The sequence below is a fragment of the Ictalurus punctatus genome, chromosome 20, assembly GCF_001660625.3.
Source record: "Ictalurus punctatus breed USDA103 chromosome 20, Coco_2.0, whole genome shotgun sequence".
Lineage (NCBI taxonomy): Eukaryota > Metazoa > Chordata > Actinopteri > Siluriformes > Ictaluridae > Ictalurus > Ictalurus punctatus.
Genome location: NC_030435.2, coordinates 7,072,995 through 7,087,726, shown reverse-complemented (window position 1 = coordinate 7,087,726; position 14,732 = coordinate 7,072,995). Strand labels below are relative to the sequence as shown.

At 39.4% G+C, this 14,732-nt stretch overlaps 1 protein-coding gene across 1 annotated transcript in view; it reads left to right on the top strand.

Annotated features, from left to right (window-relative positions):
* Positions 1-8,885, top strand: part of LOC108280251 (gap junction delta-2 protein) — a 29,996-nt gene extending 21,111 nt beyond the window's left edge. Inside the window, exon 2 of the mRNA XM_017495100.3 lies at positions 7,345-8,885. Within this exon, the coding sequence (XP_017350589.1) occupies positions 7,345-8,188 (844 nt within the window). The 3' untranslated portion in view covers positions 8,189-8,885. The remainder of the gene's footprint in view (positions 1-7,344) is intronic.
* The last annotated feature ends 5,847 nt before the right edge of the window (positions 8,886-14,732 follow it).

Sequence of the window (14,732 nt, the reverse complement as noted above, 5' to 3'; positions counted from 1 at the left end):
GTGCTATTCAGAAGTTATACAAGATATCAGCTTGAGCGAGGAGTAGTAGTATTAAGTCCAGCACCACTGTCAGTCAGTTTGAAGTAACCACAATGTGTCACACTGGAATTTATGTTTTGTGCTATAAATACACCTAACTATGGAAATCCATTAGAGGCCAATATTAAATACAGAAATATGTTCATTAAATGTCTGTTCATTAATTAATAGTATGAGGACCTCAGAGGAGACCCATCTTAATCTGAGACATTGTGAAGGCGTCAATTTTTATGCATATGAAGTCATGAATGAACTTAAACTAAGCTATAAGTGTAGCACATAAATGCTTGGCCAGTTTATTCCCTGCTGGCGTTATTTTATTAAAAATAATTAATTAACTACAAAATCAGTGATAAAAAAATGTTATGTCCCATGCACACATTACAATATCATAACCTTGATTTAGTATCTCAATGCTTTATTAAGTTGTGCACAATATAAAAAAAAATGAAATGCTAAATAATAGGATGTGCTGGATCAAGTGCTATTTTAAAGCTGCCTAATATTGCTGAATATGAATGGTTTCATATTAGAGGATTATTCCAGTGTTTGCCATCTTCTCATTCTCATTATCATATCATTATTATTAATATTATTATCATCTTTTCTTATTTTGTATTTTAAAATTGTCTCTTACTTTTATGTTACATTGTATGACATTTAACAGTAAATGAATAAAACAATATCTTTTTATATTTTCAGTTCCCATATCATTTTCTATCTGTGTTTTTTTTCTTTCTTTTTTTTTCTGAATTAAAGGCACGTGCTTGTATTTAAGTACTTGATCTAGAAGCTAAAGAAAAATCTTGGAAGATTGAACTACACACAGGCAATTTGGTGCACTAGAAATTGACTTAAACTTGTGCATAACCCGAATATGAAAACACAAATTCCTCTCCATTTAAATATTGACAGAATTTCTCACTTCGTTCTTTTCAGACTAATAACATTTCCAGCTCTATATGCAATACTGTATGGAGTTATTTGGAGATCTGTAAAATAATCATGACACATGACATAACAGGGCACATTTCTTGCTAGAGACCATTACTGCAATAACATTTTTATTTATTTATTCTTAATAAAGGTGGTTAAGTACATTAAAGCTTGTAGGTTGTAACTGTTTTTCCAGGGCTTTTATCAGACTGGCATGTCAGATTTGGGGTGGATTAATCTGGATTACAGTTAACCTTCCACTGTCCTGGAGCTTTTTCCCAAGTGACATCTTCAAAACAAAGGCAAAGGGGCTTGTTCACAGGGGATGGGACTGTGTGTAGCACTCTATGAAGGCATAAAAGTCAATTATTCAAGCAGATGAACAACAGGGACACCGGATTTGCTTAATATCCTTCACTGACAAATGATGAAGAAAAGACACTGGGAAAAAAGTGACCATGCTTTAGAAAATCAACCATGCAACCAGACGAACTACCTTGCTGCTTTTTGAGCATTTATGAGATGATTTAAGAACTGATTTTGCTTTATTATTTAAGTTATTTATGAGGTTTTCTGAGGTTAGTTATTGGCAGGCTGAAAAGTAACACATCCTAGGAAGAAATTTAAGTTATTTATGAGCTTTTCTGAGGTTAGTTATTGGCAGGGTGAAAAGTAACACATCCTAGGAGGAACATGCGAGAAGACTGGCATGTTCTCCCCGTGCTGCGGGGGTTTCCTCTGGGTACTCCGGTTTCCTCCCCCAGTCCAAAGACATGCATGGTAGGCTGACTGGCGTGTGTCCGTAGTGTATGAATGGGTGTGTGAGTGTGTGTGTGTGATTGTGCCCTGCGATGGATTGGCAGCCTGTCCAGGGTGCACCCCGCCTTGTGCCCGATTCTCCCTGGGATTGGCTCCAGGTTTCCCTGTGACCCTGAAGAAGGAGTAAGCGGTAGAAGATGGATGGATGGATGGATGGACATACTGACTGCCAGACTTGTCAAAATAGTCTATTATACTAGCTCTGCATTTAATTACCACATTTTACATTTATATCCTAAATAGAAACAACAACAGAGCAAACAAAATAGTAAACACAAAAGAAAATAAAGAGGAGGGATTAAATGCTATAATGAATGATTCTGATCATTCATCATCAGTAAACACTTTATCCTGTTCAGCATGGATCCAGAGCCTATCCCCAGGAGGGACACATCCTGAATATATATACCAGTCCATCTGTCCAATCCACCTACTGGCGTGTTTATTGGGAGCTGGGAGAAAACTGGCAAACCCAAAGGAAACTTGGGAAGGACATGTAAAACTTCACACAGAGAGTAACCTGAGCTCAGGATTGAACCAGGGACCCTAGAGCTGTGAGGATGCAATGCTACCCACTGTGCCATTGTGCAAAGATCATCGTCCTCCCACTAAACAAACATTCACAATATGCAGAACCAACACAGTACCAAATATATACTGTTGAATGTTCTTTCAGAGTCACAATTGCAACATTTTTTCAGGGCATACAGTATATATCGGTTCCAAGGTGCTAACCCTGTGATTAGGGATAAATTTAACATCTACAATTTCTATCCTGAATGTATGTACTGTCTTTCTGTCCATTGTTAAAAGTGCCATACAAATAAAATTGAACTGAATTGAATTGAATTGAGATTGCAATTATGGGTTAGGGTTAGGAACAGCTCTATCTTTGTATCACATACAGTACAGTGCAAAAGTCTTAGGAACATGCCAAGAAATGCTGTAAAGATGCCTTCAAAAATGATTCAATTAAACTTTTTCAACAATTAAGGAAATACTATAAACAGCAGTAAACAGTAACAAACGGACCAAAGTAAAATTTCAATTCAATTTAACTCAATTTTTATCCATGTAGCACTTTATATAATGAACAATCATCACAAAGCAACTTTACAGAAAAACAGAAACCCATCCTCATTTGGTTGACCAGACCGGATAGTGCAATTATAAATAATTCCCTTCTGTTAGTGTATACTATATAGTCAAAAAGTGCAATTGTGTGACCAGGAACTTGTATTCGTATGAGCAACTCGTGAATATGAGCATCAGAGTCATTTCTGAATTCATTTTAGTTTTAACTTGAAGTCTTTATTGTTAAAGTTATCAGCATTTGAAGTTATCAATATTTGATGTGACAGCACTTTGCTTTATATATATATATATATATATATATATATATATATATATATATATATATATATATATATATATATATATATATATATATATTAGTCTCAGGTACAATATGTGAAGTTGTATTAAGTAATTAGAAATGATAATAATAAGAATCCATCCATCCATCCATTTTCTATACCGCTTATCCTATGCAGGTTCGTGAGGAGCCTGCAGCCCTTGGAACCAAGGGAATTGGGGCACAAGGCCATGGTGCCAACCCAGTGCAGGGCACATTCGCACACCCTTTCAAACACTATGGACAATTTGGAAAGGCGAGTCAACCTACAGTGCATGCCATGCACTGGGGGAGGAGACCGGAGTACCTGGAGTAGGCCCCCGAAGAGAGAACAGGGAGAACATGCAGACTCCACGCACACAGGGTAGAGGCGGGAATCGAACCCCCAGCCCTGGAGGTGTGAGGCACACTTGCTAACCACTAAGCCACCAGGTCCCCTAAAAATAAGAATAAGAAATTATAATAGGTTTTACTGAGTGTCTCTGAAAACTTTCAGTTAGAGAACACAGTTCTTCTCCAGACTTTAACTGACACGCTTGCTTCAGAGTGGCCTGCACAGAGACCTTACATCAACCCCACTGAACACCTTTGGGATGAACTGGAATGCTGGAGTGTGCCCCAGGCCAACATCTGTGCCTGACCTCAATAATTCTTTTGTGGCTGAATGAGCAAATCCCCACAGCCATGCTCCAAAATCTAGTGGAAAGACATACAAAAAGAATGGAGGTTATTATAATAGCAAAGCGGGACTAAATCTGGAATGGGATGTTCAAAAAGCACATATGGGTGTGATGGACAGGTGTCCACATACTTTTGGCCCTATAGTATAAACCAGCTGTAAGACACATAAATGACATGTTTGAATTTTGTCATCATTTTGGAGTGCACTAGCTTCACACTAAAAGCCATAAAACTTCGATTTTGATTTCATGGAGACTTTAAATCAAAAGAGTAAAGAGTACGGAAAGAGCAGGTCCTTATTCAACATCACATGCACACTGCTGAATGGCTACAGTCAGCATCAGTCTGAGAGACCGTTTTTGTACTTACAGACCAGTATACAAAGGTAATTCTATGGAATAAGCAAAGAAAATAACCATGCTGACGTGGTCCAAAGCACCTACAGCTTGGCCATGAACATCACATGCACCACAACGTCACCAGTCTGTAAATCCAACACCATTAGTGTTTTAAGCTCCCGTTTTAACATATATGAGTTTTGTACATTATCTTTAGTTCTCTATTTAGTACCCCATTTCCTTTGAGAGATGGCAAGTAATTATGCTGAACAGAATTTAATTTCATGGGTGGCTGTACAAATGTGGTACCAGTGGATGTCTTAAAGCCTGTGTGCGTTCATAGAAGGGATATAAATGAGTCGATATCAGGTGCGAAAATTCTCATCTACCACCATTTCAGGCAGCTGGTGGGTGAAAAAGCAGCAGGTCCTTCAACAGCCGGTCGTTATCGCATACAGTAACTGCTTCGGCTTATGCCGACCTCGCTCTCTTGTTCTCCTGCTCTCTTTCTGCCCTGTGCTGTTCCCATGGCAACAGGCGCAGAGAGATGGGTGCAAAAGAGGATGGAGTTGTGGGTAACACCCACCTCCCCCCTTCCCCCCAATCTCCCTCTCTACTCCACTCTTATTGCCTCTCTTCTCTTGACTAAGTAGCTACAGGGTGACTGGCTTCGTTAATCTCTTTCTCCCACATGCACTACAGTCACCATCAGGGAATAAAATACATCATGATGTCAGTTGGCAGATTTTCTGCAATATAATGCACCAGCCTGCTAGAATTTGATTTCTGTGTCATGCAGTAAATCACTTTTTTTTAACTTCTGGGCTAGTAATGACTTTTTTTTAGTTAAAAAAAATTAGGCAATCATTTCAGTAATGTTTGTTATGACACTTTCATAACAAAGTGTTGTTTAAATAATTATTTAGAATGAACAGTACAAATATAATGTTTCACATTGCTGCTTTTTTCATTGGGTGTGAAAAAGCTAGAAATAATATCGGATGATATCAGGAGGAAAAAACGCTCATGAAAAGAAGGAGTAGGTGGGGGTTGGGACAATGGATAATCTAAAGCTATTGGATGGCATTAAAACAACTACTAATGCAAGAATGCCTCTACTGGCTCCAGTGCAGATTAAATGGTTGCATGTGGAAGCATTATATAATTCATTTCCTGATGAGATTTTGCTTTCCATTTCATTTCATTTTATTAATCTCCTATGTGTGTGTGTGTGTGTGTGTGTGTGTGTGTGTGTGTGTGTGTTTGTGCGTGCATGACTTCCATCCCTGCAATATGATTTACCTTTCCTTCTTGCGTACATGCTTTCCTCCATTTTGTATTTGTAACTGTACACAACTGCAGAATTCCAGTTATGTATCTGACATTCCTGAGGTGTCTTTCAGCAAGAAACATTTTCATTTTCAGCTTGGACTAAATCCAGATTTCAGGAGGTGCTAGTGCTTCCCCCACAAGCACCACCCCAACAACAGGCTGGGCAATGCTGGGCAACTGTGTGTAACTTGGTGCAGATTATTCCTGGTCCTCTTTGACTACAAAGCTGGAATGCAACGCCATTATGACTTGGATTAGAAAGCAAGAGCGCTGTCCAAATGAAATATAATATTCATTAAACACCTTTGCAAATGTGCCGAAAGGACAGGTGGCTCCCATTTTTAAAAAAAGATATAATGGAAAATGATGGAATTGTGCATTGTACAGTGACGGCTTCTCGTGATATTAGATGGAAGGGCTAAAATATAATATTAATCAATATCTCGACCATGAAACTATGTGGATTGAGTACAAGGTTTCTTTGACGGCATAATAAGAATGATGTGGAATAAACTATTGCACACACCGTTACAGACATATATGTAATAATAAGTCTGTAATGCCTTACTTGCTTTATGTCTTGGTTCCTCTGAATATCCATCCATCCATCCATTTTCTGTACCGCTTCTCCTACACAGGGTCCCAGGGAGCTCTGGGCACAAGGTGGGGGACACCCTGGACAGGGTTCCAACCCATCGCAGGGCACAATCGCACACATATTACAGACAATTTGAAGTTGCCAATCAGCCTACATCACAAGTCTGTAGACTGGGGGAGGAAACTGGAGCATCTGGAGGAAATCCTTGAAGGATGGGGAGAACATGCAAGCTCTGCGCACATGGGGCGGAGGTGGGATTCAAACCACCAACCCTGGCGGTACAAGGCAAGTGTGTTAACCACTAAGCCACTGTACCCCCCCTCCCCTCAGAGGAGTTTTATGGGGAAAAAGCCTACTATTTAGGCTGCATGAATCGACAGTCTGGGCGAGAAAGAAACTAATCAGCTCCTGCGTTTCTACTTCATACCATTCTGTGTGTTTTTCTTATGACCACTGGTGGCGCTGTTGTGCTTGGTTCCAGAAAGGTCAGAAATAAGACATTAATATATATATTTAAAAAAAAAAAAAAATGTGGATGCCAGCTAGCCCACTTATACCAGCTGCACCTCAATATTGCAATTAAACCTACACTGGAAAATATATCAGTTTTGCTTTTGTCTTTGTATCAACACGCCTGATTTGTCATTTATGTGGTTACTTTTGTAATGTAAATAGGATGGGGATACTGGTATATGTACAATTACATTATTATCATATATAAAAATTTACACACTAACAATCCTTGTACACATTACACAGCCTCTGTCTCGTTCTTTCAATTGAACACATGTCCAGAAATAGTTGTATATGCTTATGAATCAAGGTGTGCTACATGCCCATTGCTCTAGAGTGAAAGAACAGAACTGCTCGAATGAAATGAAACATCTGCTCTGAAATTTGCTGATGAAGGTTAACCGTATAAACAGGGTTTAATGGCATGGAAGACGCTGCTATAATTAGTGGCTGAGTGCGTGGCTACGTCAGCCCTCACTTTCAAAATAGGCTGCTTCAATAAACGAGCAGAGACCGCCATGAAAAGCATGAGCAGGAAAAAGGCTCATTTGAATAGCACAAATATGGCTAATTAGCATGTGAGTGAAAAGATTTACGTCAGCAGAAGCCTCTTTTTGCTTTCATAAGGTTTTTAAATTTGTTTTACCCACTCTTCCCTTTTTTTTTCTCTTTAGGATTCTACTGACGGTGGTTGTGATCTTCCGGATCCTCATTGTAGCCATTGTGGGTGAGACGGTGTATGAGGACGAGCAGACAATGTTCCTATGTAACACACTCCAACCCGGCTGCAACCAGGCCTGCTACGACAAGGCCTTCCCCATCTCACACATCCGCTACTGGGTCTTTCAGATCATCCTGGTGTGCACGCCAAGTCTGTGCTTCATTACCTATTCCGTGCACCAGTCGGCTAAACAGCGTGATCGCCGCTATTCCTTCCTCTATCCAATGCTGGAAAAGGACTACAGCCGAGAAGGCACCCGCAAGGTTCGCAGCGTCAACGGTATCCTGGTGCAGCACCCAGACAGCAGTGGTGGCAAAGATGAGCCTGACTGCCTAGAGGTTAAAGAGATCCCTAATGTAGCACGTGGCCTCACCCACAGCAAGAGCTCCAAAGTGCGTCGGCAAGAAGGTATTTCTCGTTTCTACGTCATCCAGGTCGTGTTCCGTAATGCCTTGGAGATCGGCTTCCTGGCAGGCCAGTACTTCTTGTATGGCTTCAGCGTACCAGCCATCTTTGAGTGTGATCGCTATCCATGCCTAAAAGAAGTGGAGTGCTACGTGTCGCGCCCCACCGAGAAGACAGTCTTCCTGGTGTTTATGTTTGCCGTGAGCGGCATCTGTGTGGTGCTCAACCTGGCCGAGCTCAACCACCTGGGCTGGAGGAAGATCAAGACGGCCATCCGGGGTGTCCAGGCACGCCGCAAGTCTATCTGTGAGATCCGCAAGAAGGACATGGCGCACCTGTCACAGCCTCCAAACCTGGGCAGGACCCAGTCCAGCGAGTCGGCTTACGTTTGATCTTCTATTACCATCTTTTAAATGGAGTCAAGGGGTTGAATGTTGATAGTAAGGGATAGGGAGTAGCCTTACCAAACCACCCCCCCATTTCCACCAACCACTCCATTCCCATGTGTTAGATAGTGTTGTGATGTTGCATGAGAGGGATGATGGGGAGAGTGCAAGAGGGAGAGTAAACATATATTCTGAGATTCTTGTTTCTGGAGAGTCTCAAGGATAATACGAGGGCTGGGAGAGGACAAAAGAGCGGAAGAGCCGTCAGGAAAAGGTGACGGACTTGCAACATGCTACAGGAACAACAATGTCTTGGATCACCTTACGACTACTCCTCTTACTTTCTGGCGAAAAGAAAAAAAAAATTGCACAAGATAGCAGGAGAGTGTCATTCCTGCTATGGATCATAGTCATGGAAGAAAATGACTGTTTATGCTCGGGTTTTGTCAGTGAGTCATGCTGAAGTCAAGCTGAAGAAAACAATGTTCGGGGATCTAAACAGATATTTAACAGATATTTGTTTCTTCGTTCCTTTTCTTCTCTCCCAGTCTACTTCCTGATGGCACCTTTATTTCACAGTGCCCTGCCCCAAGATGTCCTCTGTCTCTGTTTTGGTCTATCGTATCATAAAGAAGAGAAGGAGAAGAAAAAAGTGCACAAGGAAATGAGTAAAAAAATGGTTCTATCATTATACTTTGTGATATATTCATTGCCATGATTTGAAATGACTTCATTTCAACTACATATATATATATATATATATATATATATATATATATATATATATATATATATATAGATAGATAGATATATAGATAGATATAGATATATATACAGATATAATTGGCTATTTAGTTACCAAATCATTATAAAAGTAAAATGATTTAGCTTTATTGGGAGATGGGATGAAGCTTATAATTTATAGAGAGATTATAAGAGAGTTCATATATACAAATAACTCTTATTCATGACTTATTTCAAAGCTTTTCTTTCTGACACTGCATTTATGAGGGGAAAAAAGGGAAACATTGTAAAGGTATGACATTGAAACAGGCATGTTTACAAAGCACACGCTGTTGTGCAGATGAAATGTGTTGTTTTGTTGTGAGGGAGCTTTTATTATTTGATTATTAGCTTTCGACTGTCCGTGGCGTGTTTTGAATTGCATGTAGAGAGGAATCATGCATGTACACATTGCACCTTGTTTATCAGAGAGACAGAGAGAGAACGGCTGAGAGAGAGAACTCACTCTGGGAAGGCGGTCTGCTGATAATGCTCTTACAGCAAGATTTTGTTTAGTTCACTAGCCAAAGAGACAAGAGCGTAGAGGACATGGAGGCAGCCTTGAGGGTTACGTCTATAAGAAGTGACACGCACAAGCTCGACTGCTCTAAAGAGACTTCTTAGCCCTTAGTGGAGATAAAGATTCAAAGGAATGACAATACTTAAGACCACTCTGCTTTTTAGTGCCCTTACTTAGTACTGAGTACATTTAGTGTCTTGTGTCTTTGTGTGTGTGTGTGTATGTGTGTGTGTGGTCTGATCCATTCGTAATCTTTTGTTTAAAACAAGGTATATGGTGTCCCATATCCACACACACACACACACACACACACACACACACACACGCTCGGAGCTAATATTTCAATGAGACACAATTGAGTCTATATTATCAACACTTGAGCATAAGTGCTTGATCATGCACTCCACAGATAGTGATGAAACAATACAGAGAGCTAGCGCAGGCATGGAGACAAACCACAGGCTGACGGAAAACTGCCAGGTGAAAGTCGGAGGTGGAAAAAAATAGTGACAGTCACGTTCTTTTTCCTGGTGTGTCACATACACAAGCCTGTTTGAGAAAGAGGAGCTGTTTAGGTTTGGAGCAACAAAAGCTGCGGTCTAGCCATAACTCAGCTCATGTTTCAGCTCACGATCTGCAGCTAGGAGAAGGTCAATTGGCATGTCCTACTTGAATTAAAATAACGAAATAAATGCAATTAAAAAGGCAGAATTGCCGCTATTGACGTCTTTAACATTGCTCCCTCGGATGTTCCTGTTTCTCCGGCAGCCAATAAGGCACAATTTGTTTAGAATTAATACAATGAAAAGACAACAGGATAGATTTTTGCATAATGACAGATTGGAAATCCATTAAGTTAACAAAGACAAATTTGACCCACATTAATATTAGCTGGAAAACCAAGCGCTTTGCCTTTTTTTCTAGGGATCTGGTTCTTAAATGACATTGACAGAAAGCAGAATTATTTAAATCCCAGTCTTAGTGTTGCTTCTTCATTAGGGGAACAGCTGGGCAGTTAACATTAGTAACTATTCCCAGCACCTTATTAACTTTATTGTTCTCTCTCATTCCTTTCTGTGCCTAATTGAAGTATATTACAGTTCCAGCCAGACAAGCCATCAGCGACTCATTGTAATCAGGCTCTTATGAGAAAAACATCAAAGTCCAGCCAGTTGCTTCCCTAAGTGAGTTTTTCTTCAGTTGACTGTGATTAAAGTCAATTCCTCTCCTCTGTCTCTTCTTCTACTACCTTTATCAGTGTTTAAATACAAAGAGAAAAGCAGAATTTATGCAAATACTTTCGCTATTTTTTTCTTCGTTCTTTTGGCTTGTGTATTGATGTTCTGTGTACTTTCATTGTTGTAGTGTTTCCCAACCTGGTCTTCTGGAACCACCAGATGGTCTGGATCGCTGCTCTCTCTGATCTTCTGACACTATGGCCTAAGCCAAACAATCAAACATTTACTGTTATTTTTTAAAGTATTGGCATCCGCTCTTATCCAGTGCTTTGTTGATTAGCTGGAAATCATACATGTCCTTATGCTAGTGCAGATTGGCTTAAGTCTAAAGATGCCAACACATTACAGTACTGCCAATCATGGGTCAAGAACTAAGTTACATACAGTACTTTTTTCACGTTAAGAGCTGAATTAAGTGCTCATAAGTGTGCAATCTGCATTTAAGCAAAAGAATGGACATTTCAGGAAGACGTCACTCACAACCAGGTGCCAGTACAGATGAGTCTGGATGCTTGTCTTTCTTGTTTGTTAAAGCAAAGCCATACTTATACAGTATCTCGAAGGGTTCGTGGTATGCTGTGAGATTTGACCTTTGCCATTAAGTAGGGGGTTAGTTACAGCCTCACACTCTTTGTGAACTATGACATATTTTGTACACTTCTCTGGCCACAAGATTCAGAATCTTAGAGGTTGCAATCCGATTTCTTCTTCATGTATCCCTAGACGCATGGCGTTTGTGAAATTGTTGACCATGGTCTGGATGCAAACCCAGTAAAGTATATCAGCAGACCAAACCAGGTACTTGAAAAATATGGTAGGAGAGATGATAAACATATGAAAAAACTTGCCATTGTTCGGTGACTTTCGTTTTCTAAATTTGACCCAGCTCACCTTCTGTTGAAGTTTATCCAATCACATGCAACTATGTAAATGGTATTACATAAGAAGCTAATGATATTAGGTCAGAATTGTCTGATTAGCAAACGGCATGACTTGTATTTTAAAATTAATAAAACAGTAAAAAAAAAAAGAATGTTTAAATAAATTTTGGACAGAGAAGTATGAGTTTATTCTCCACTTCAGTTTCAAAACGGATGTGTCTCATTAGTTTCAGAGTCTGTGCCACAAGTCAAAAGAGGTTGTGTAAAGTGCCACTGCGAAACTTCAAATTCGATAGCCTTATTTATAGCCATAAACAAAACTTTAAGCAAGGTTAAGCATTATAATGTAACTTGTCACAATTTTATTTAATTTGACGCTGTAGCAAAAGCTGGTACAAGCACCAGAATATATGCAGTCAGCTGGTTTGGAAGCTGATAGAGAGAGAGCAGAAATAGCACTGCCTGGAAGTTTGCCTAAGGACTGATTTGGGAAACACTTCAATACTGTAAAGTGACGTGATGTTAAGAGCTTTGGGGCATTTGCATTAAGAAAAGAGGGTAATATGCCTGGGGAGTGGAAATATCCCTCACCAAAGTACTGTAATATGCAACTTCATTCTTGAATTGAGGTTTTAAAGACATTAATAGGCTTGGATACATGCATGTGTTATGGAATATGGCTGGAATAAACTTGTTTTGTAATTTCATTTCAAGAAAAGAAAAAAAAAAGAGACTAATTCCAAGACTAGTGCTACTTGACAGTAAACTTTCAGCCCTGGTCTATTAGTTAGGCAAAGTAGACCAATTGAAAATGATGGTAGCTCAATCTTGATAACTAATTATGCACAAAGTGCAATATTATCATTTGAACAAAAAAATGTACGCATGTGCTGTATATTAAACTGTTTTTTTTATATTATTATTATTAATTTATTTTGGAGAATGTGGTGTTTATGAGAAGATTATTGGACATTTTGTCTCGTCACATCATGTCTACAGCCCCACACTGCCACAGTGTTTTATAGGGTTCATTTTTATGTTGCTTTCCTGATCTTTTGGAGACATAATTGATGTGTTTGTAGCCGTGATCTGAGCGTTCAGTCGACACTATAACCTTAATCACTGCCACTGATCGGTCCTTCACTTTTGAAGTGAGGATGTTTTCTACTATTACAGAAGGTCATAATGTCGATGAAGTGCTAAGAGAAAGTAGTGGACCAGCATTAATGTCTACTGCACATGCAAAAAATGTCTCAGGTATGTTTTTTTTTTTAATCTGACATTTGGAGGTACATCGTTTTTAATCTTTCTACATTTAATACTCAAATGTATCTTAGTAAGAAGCCATTTGGGATTGTACCCACGTTTATTTTATTTTATTTATTATTATTATTATTATTGTTACTGGCCAATTGTAAAATCTCAATGTTGTGAAGCATGTATTAATGTGTTCAAAGATGAACAAAAAAAGTTTTTCAGCCATGCCAAGGGACAGTGATGTTTAATATGACTGTTCAAACAACAGTATTTTATAGACACACACAGCACATACACTGCGGATCTTACAATCTTATATTGCCACGTATTAATCCCTTTAAAAGAGCCATCATGATCCACTAATGTGCTCTCTCAGTGCTCATGTATCTAAACACAACCCACTCTATCCAGCATATAACCTCTTATTGCAGTAAAGATGATTCAATCACAGAGATTTCCTCGCTGTTTACGTTTGCTGGTTTAGCGTTGGGTTCTTGGTAAAATGTTCCCTCTTAAGTAGATCCGAAACTAGTTTTTTTTTTCATCTCCAAAAACCTGGTGAAAACTGGCTTCATAACGCATCTACTAATTTGGAAGAAAGTGCTGGGCACAGAGAGAGCAACAAACAAAGTCAGGGTCCTTTCTAGTAACCAGGGTAGCAACACAATTTTCAGATCACTGCCTCCCAACAAGCCGTTTGTGAAATTATAGAACACTTGAACAGCATTCTGTGTGTATCTCAGAATGCTACACTTCAAACATTGTTGAACATTAGTCAAGGAACATATTCAATGATAGGAGACTTTATAAGGACATATCAGTAAGGCCAATTTATACTTTTTGACATGAGGGCTAAATAACAAAAAGGTCAGCAAACAAGTGAAATTGCTACATTCATTAATAAATAAAACCAATCACACTGTAGTAAGTGCTAACACTCTTTCAAACCTGGATTCTTAGACTCTATCCGGTCTTGATCCTTTAATAGATTAGTTCATTGCAACAACACCTTTCTTGTAATGCTGGTGTAAATTCACATTACTCTGTAAAAAGAATTTCTGCATTGCATGAGTCATGGAGTTGCTCATCTAATCTCAAAAAAGGAACTTCTAACATCCTTCATGTCACGATTAAAAAGATATAAACCCATAGCAGAACTTTAAAATGCTGGGGTTTTTTTCCCTCCATTTTCTTCCCAATTTGGTCGTCTGCTAATTCCCACCCACTAGCCAGCTTTCGCTTAACATATGACAGTTACCAACTAGGGTGTACAAAGGCTAACACATGCATCTTCATAGACATGTGAAGCCATCCAACTGCATCCTTTCGAGCTGCTGCTCATGCTGCGTCATAGCACAATGAAGCACACTCGCAGGAAAGTGATTTCCCCTCTTCCGCATACATGAGCTCACAGACACCTATGATTGCCTAGTTTCACTGAGCTTTTCAGGGACAGAGAATATGCTACACCTCCCACTCAGAGAGCTCCCTTGGCTTTCAGCCACAGATGGCTGTGGCATCGTCAGGATTCGAACTTGCAATCTCTCAGTGATTGGGCAAATGTTTTTTTTGTGTATGTGTTGCACCACTCAGGAGATCAATTTGTAATTTTTAAAAGTGGTTTACACATGTTAAAGTTATTCATTTTATCCAACTCAGGACACAAGTTGGGGGACACCCTGGACAGTGTTCCAGCCCATCGCAAGGCACAATCGCACACACATTCACACAATTTTGGAAATGCCAATCAACCTAAATGTATGTCTTTAAAAGCATTGGGAGAACATGCAAACTCTGCGTACAAAGGGATTCGAACCCCTAACCCCAGAGTCGATAGTATATCATTTCAAAAACACTTTAGAAGAACTTTT